General features: G+C 35.0%; 1 protein-coding gene across 1 annotated transcript; it reads right to left on the bottom strand.

The window, feature by feature from the left end:
• Nucleotides 1-21: 21 nt before the first annotated feature.
• Nucleotides 22-2,312, bottom strand: LOC108195739 (uncharacterized). Its single transcript, XM_017362699.2, has 3 exons — nucleotides 1,970-2,312; nucleotides 1,501-1,605; nucleotides 22-1,387 (listed from the first exon to the last, which is right to left on the bottom strand). Exons 1-3 carry the CDS (start codon nucleotides 2,129-2,131, stop codon nucleotides 1,286-1,288), a joined length of 369 nt encoding a protein of 122 aa, XP_017218188.1. The 5' UTR covers nucleotides 2,132-2,312; the 3' UTR covers nucleotides 22-1,285.
• Between the last annotated feature and the right edge of the window lie 3,717 nt (nucleotides 2,313-6,029).

Raw genomic sequence — 6,029 nt, forward strand, 5'->3', positions numbered from 1 at the left:
GGGTCCGAATTGTAATTATATATAGAGGTAATTGCATATCGCACCCCCTAACTATCGTTCAAAAACGATATTGTACCCATACTTTGAGAAACTCAACTCGCACCCCTTATCTTTACAGTTCAAACCCGAGATGCACCCCTCTGCCGTTAACGCCGTTAACTCCGTTAAGTCACTATACAAGTAATTGCAAATCGGACCCCCTAACTTACGTTCAAAAACGATATTGTGCCCATACTTTTGGAAACTCAAATCGCACCACCTATTTTTACATTTAAAGAACGATACGCACCCCCCTCTGCTAACTTCCGTTAAAATACTTCATCCGTATCAATTTACATGTCCTTTTTGCTTTTCGAGAAGTCAAATTGGCTAATTTTTAACCAACTATTAGAAAATATTTATTTATTATTTTAGGAAATAGAAAGTTACATATTAATATAGACTACATTCACTTCTTGGTGATATTTTTTTTATTTTTTATTTAATTAAGATATCCCTAAGTCAAAATGATTTTACATATCAAATTATTTTAAATTTTTAGTGGTATGTGTATTAAGTACTTAAAATATAAACTATTTTAAATATAAAAAATAAATATTATGTGATATTTTTATAAAATATACACTTTTATCCAACAAAAATTTGATATGTAAAATCATTTTGACTTGGGGATAGCTTAATTAAACAAATTTTTTTAAAAAAAATAATCAAAAAAAGTAAATCTAGTCTATTTTAATATGTAACTTTCTATTTCCTAAAATAATAAATAAATATTTTCTAATAGTCGGTCAAAAATTAGTCAATTTGACCCCGCGAAAAGCAAAAAGGACATGTAAATTGAGACGAAAGGAGTATTTTAACGGAAGTTAACGGAATTTAATGGAATTTAACGGAGGGGGTGCATATCGTTCGTGAAATGTAAAGATAGGGGGTGCGAGTTGAGTTTCTCAAAGTATGGGTACAATATCGTTTTTGAACGATACTTAGGGGGTGCGATATGCAATTACCTCATATATATATACTGACTTAACGGAGTGCACTGAGTTAACGGAAGTTAACGGCAGGGGGTGCATATCGGTTTTGAGAAGTAAAGATAAGGGGTGCGAGTTGAGTTTCTTAAAGTATCGGTACTCTATCGTTTTTGAACGATACTTAGGGGGTGCGATATGCAATTACGAAGTTAATTCTGCAAAAATAATACACTTATCAGCAAACGTCTCATCTCAGTACGAAGCTGATCAGATGAGGAGATCATGCATGTCTAGCGAATATTAAGAAGTTAGGGCTAATTAATTTCCAGATACATATCGCTAATGAAAGACAGGGTCTCTTGCAACTCGGTCTCCATGTCTTCCTTCAACTTGCCTAGTGCCATGCAGTGAAGTTCCTGCATAAAATTTCTTAATTGGTTGGTTATATTAGTATAACCAATTTATACACCAAGTATTTCTTAAGATATGTTTGCAATGCCTCAGCAGATACTGTATCTGTAATATATACCATTAATTTATCAAGATCTGGAGATGGCTGTGAGTTGGCGCTGCATTCTGTGTTCTCAGCTGCTTCAAATGTTGTCTCCACATCTTCATCATCTCCTAAGCTCACCTTATCATCATAATCATGGAGCACAAGTTAATTCTTTTTGGCTCATGATCAAATTATCACCTATATAACTTTGCTTAAACACTCTAAAAATTGTCCTAAGCGTTATGCATGTATATGTAAAATTAAGAACAACAGAAGCTTCATGCCGGAGCTAGTAAGAGGCACGGGGACATGTGTCCCCTAATTTTATTTTTTTGCTTATTTTTTACCATTCTAAATTTTACAAAATTATAAAAGTGTCCCAAAAAAATTGAAAATATATATTGTAGGTGTTTAATGAAAATTTGTTTGGTGTCTCCGAAGAAATCAATCCTACTTCCGCCGTGTGCAACTAATTTTCAAAATGACTGAAAAATGTAAGTACCTTGAGACAGTCCATATGCTTCTCAATCAACAGCCTAAACAACTCATGGCCTCTGATTCTATTCTTCAAGGTCTCCATTTCTTCGTCTCTGGTTACTTCTACTTCTTCATCTTGTCTACGACCATCACCCGCCTTCTCACTTGTTATACGTCTATGATCCATCTCCGGCTCTCTCTACAGCAGTGTCCTGCCCAAGTTATATTTTCACACTCAGATACCGACACATATATGCGCCAACTTCAGGATTCGGTATCCAAAAAAAAAAAGCAATCATATGTTTGCAAATTTAGCTAAAAAAGTAAAGAAAATGCATAGTGTACGGTGAAAAAAAGAATAGGGCATAAGCTTTAAGCATTGGAGCCAAGTCACTATAATGCATGCCTGAGACGAATCGATGAATGATAATATATAATCAGTATATGTCGGCATTGAAGCATGCAGGATTAAAGCATGGAAGCTTTAATTAGGAGTATATACAAGCCTTGTGCTGAGCCTCTGACATTATTCAAGGGAACATCCATTGTATTTGTTTACAAGCTTCCTCTTAATGATTAAAGAAGCTTTATACATGTAATTTCGTACTGTCACTGTTCTTTTTTGTTTAAACCCTAGATATTGTTATTGTGACAATCAGGTGAGGGTCGATGAAGGGGAGCCGCGACACGTCCCATAAAAAATTTAACGTTTTTCGTCAATAAATTTTTCTCATAAATTTAGGAACATAAGGATATATTCTGAAACTTTTCTTAGATATTCTTCCTTAATAATGAAATATATGTATTATTGAATCTTACTTGGGAGTAATTTGTATTCCTGCTCGAATGTTAAAATGTATTTGATTTATCTTTAATTTGCTGCACAAAATCAGCTTGTAGTCTATTAACCACTATCAAGTTCTTGATTTGTTTCTTCACTACTACTAGAAAATTAAAAATAGAATAAGAAATGTTTTATTCCGATCCATAAATCCTGCAGGATTCTTGCAAATCCGTCTCTTTAATTTGTTCCTCTTTTTGATGTTTCGTTCATGTTTATAGCGGCATAGGTTGCTTAGAAAGATTTCAAGTAGAACAGGTGAAAAAAACAGTAAGTTCAGAATAAGTAAAACAATGTCGTGATGAACCCTGCATCAATGATCGATTTTGACAACAAAATCTGGAAAAAAAAACTTTTGAGTTTAGCAGGGAGGCGTTTGGACGGCGGTTGAGAATGAGAATGAGAGGTCTGTGAATGGGTATATTAAGGGGTGTGAAGAGAATGATTTATCCATCAAGTGAGAATGAGATTCCATCCCATACAAGAAAGAGTGATTGACACTTTGCACCCCTTATGTTTAGGCGTTTTTTCGATTTGGTCTCAAACAATTTTTTTTGGCAGTATGCACCCTGAAGTTTGAAAAGCGCTTCACTTTGCACCCCTTTGACCAATCTCCGTTAATTGACCGTTAAAGTTAACAGATTTCAGGTTTTCACTTTGCACCCCAATTTAATTTTTTCTCATGAGTGTTTTGGATAAAGCTTTTGAGTTATTCTGTGGCTTGCGAAAGAAAGATGTGGTTGCTTATACAGCTATGATAATGGGATGCGGCATAAATGGCCGGGACAGTGACGCTATCGAGTTGTTTGAGGAGATGATACATTCTAAACTTTCTCCAAATTTAGTAACTTTCACAGGACTATTAACTGCCTTCAGTCATGCTGGTCTGGTGGACGAAGGTTATCATTGCTTCAATTCTATGAAAAACTATGGACTTGTTCCATCTGCAGACCATTACAGCCTCATGGTTGATCTGCTTGGTCAAGCAGGGAAGTTAGTAGAAGCCCGAGATTTAATAAAGAGCATGCCTATGCAGCCTCATGCTGGGGTTTGGGGATCATTACTTTCTGCTTTTAATTTACATAACAATGTTGAACTTGGGGAAATTGCTGCTAAGCATTGCTTTGAGTTGGAGCCTGATGCTACTAGTTATTGTTCACTTCTGGCCAATATTTACTTCTCGGCTGGGAGGTGGGATGATGCCAAGAGATTGCAAACCGCTATCCATGACACGACTATGTAAAAGGGCATGGCCAAGATATCTGGTAGTAGTTGGATGGTACATAGTTGAGTAAAATTGCCAATCGGAAGTACTAGAAGTTACTAGAAATCAGAAGGGATGTTGCTCATCAAAATGATGAGTTCCCTTGCGGTTGTGATTTTTTGCGGAGCAAACCTCCTATACACATTCGTCTCCTGTGGAACTTTTCCATGGTAATCACTTCCCTCAAGTAACTTCAGTACTTAACCATATTTCCATGACACATGTTCAGTAAATCTTATACCAGACATCATACATATGTTAGATTTTTTTTTTCCTGGTCATTTTATCTTTCATATGACTATTTAACCTCGTGTGTGTGTGTAAATCTATCTATGTGTTACCCTTTTGATTATTGAGAAGATTTCCCATCAAAACTATTAATAAAAAATGAGTTGAATATAGATATTAGTTAATGCAATCATAAATTAACCTATGTAACGGGACAGAATTACCTACCACCTTCTGTTCCATGCATAATCTCTAATACCAATACACAGCTTGGAGTAGTGATAAAATTATATATTGCTATGTTTTGAGTACCAGCCAGAAAAGATGGTAAAAGCATCTTTGTTGGTCATTTATCTAATGCATCCGTTCACGAGTGTTTTGAAATATTTTTTTTTTGGAAAAAAATATTTCAAAACACTCGTGAAAAAAAATTAAAATTGTGGGGTGCAAAATGAAAACTTGAAATCTGTCAACTTTAACAGTCAATTAACGGAGATTAGTCAAAGGGGTGCAAAGCGAAGCGCTTTTCAAACTTTGGGGTGCATACTGTCAAAAAAAATTGTTTGAGACCAAATCGAAAAAGCGCCTAAACATAAGGGGTGCAAAGTGTCAATCACTCTACAAGAAAATACCAAACACCCCCCAAATAGTCCATCATCTAGTAATATCATTTGCAGTCACATGCATTTCTACGCAGTACACTTCTCTCGCTGAACTGCAACAAATTCATAACATTACTGGTTTAGTAATCCATCAACACTACTTCTAATAGAGTTAAGAGTTTAAAAGATTGTAAATTATCTAAACAACTAATGCTACAAAGATGTGCACTCCTGCTTCGGCTGATAGATTCCTGCCTTCATGTACAATGTGATCATCCAGAAGAAAAAAAGCTTTTCTAAAAGAAAGTGAACTACATTATAGCAATGTCTCTGCTATTTGGACCGCATCAAGGGCATCACCCATTCACCCTTGCATATTTGACCACCACAAACATAGACGTTCAGCCTGTTATGGTTAATTTCTTTGCCTTCCACTTCCATAGAATGAATAATTAGAAGATAACTAGTAAGACCATAAATAATTCTTACCAATGAGGGCATCCAGAGAAACATCCTATAAGTATTCTGCCGAAAGCACCATCATCTTTGTTTGGAACTTCTAGCTGCGTTGGAAAGCTATTCGATGCTGTGTCATTAATAAACACCACTCCAAAGGCCTTTTCTAGAATTTCCTTTGTTGTAACCAGGAAGATTCAGTGTATGTTCACAGAAAGTAAATGAACTTAACAAGAAGAAACATATTTCCCAGGAGAAAGGGATGATACGTAAAACATCCCAAAACTAGCATTCATTGAGGTCAAAAACAAATACAAAACTTGAATAGATTGAACTTAAAACTGACGCAGATAAGAATAGATTGAACTTAAACTGACGCAAGTGATTAAACTAGAAACTATACGATTTGTGTTTCAAAAAATGAAAGGATACCACTCAGTTTAAATCAAATGGCCAAATTTATGTAGGTTCTAGATTTTTTTGAAAAATAATATAGTCATCTTTGTTAGCTCAACATAAACCTTATCGAAAATTAAAATTGTCATTTCTACTAAAAACTTGACATGCTAGAAAAATCTTATTCAAACAACACATAAATTTTTGCATTTTGTTGGTGAAAATGGGGGTTAGTGGATATGGAGGTAGTCATTGATATTATAAAAATGTTATTCTCTCAATTCTACTCATTTACAGT

The sequence above is a fragment of the Daucus carota genome, chromosome 7 (assembly GCF_001625215.2).
Source record: "Daucus carota subsp. sativus chromosome 7, DH1 v3.0, whole genome shotgun sequence".
Lineage (NCBI taxonomy): Eukaryota > Viridiplantae > Streptophyta > Magnoliopsida > Apiales > Apiaceae > Daucus > Daucus carota.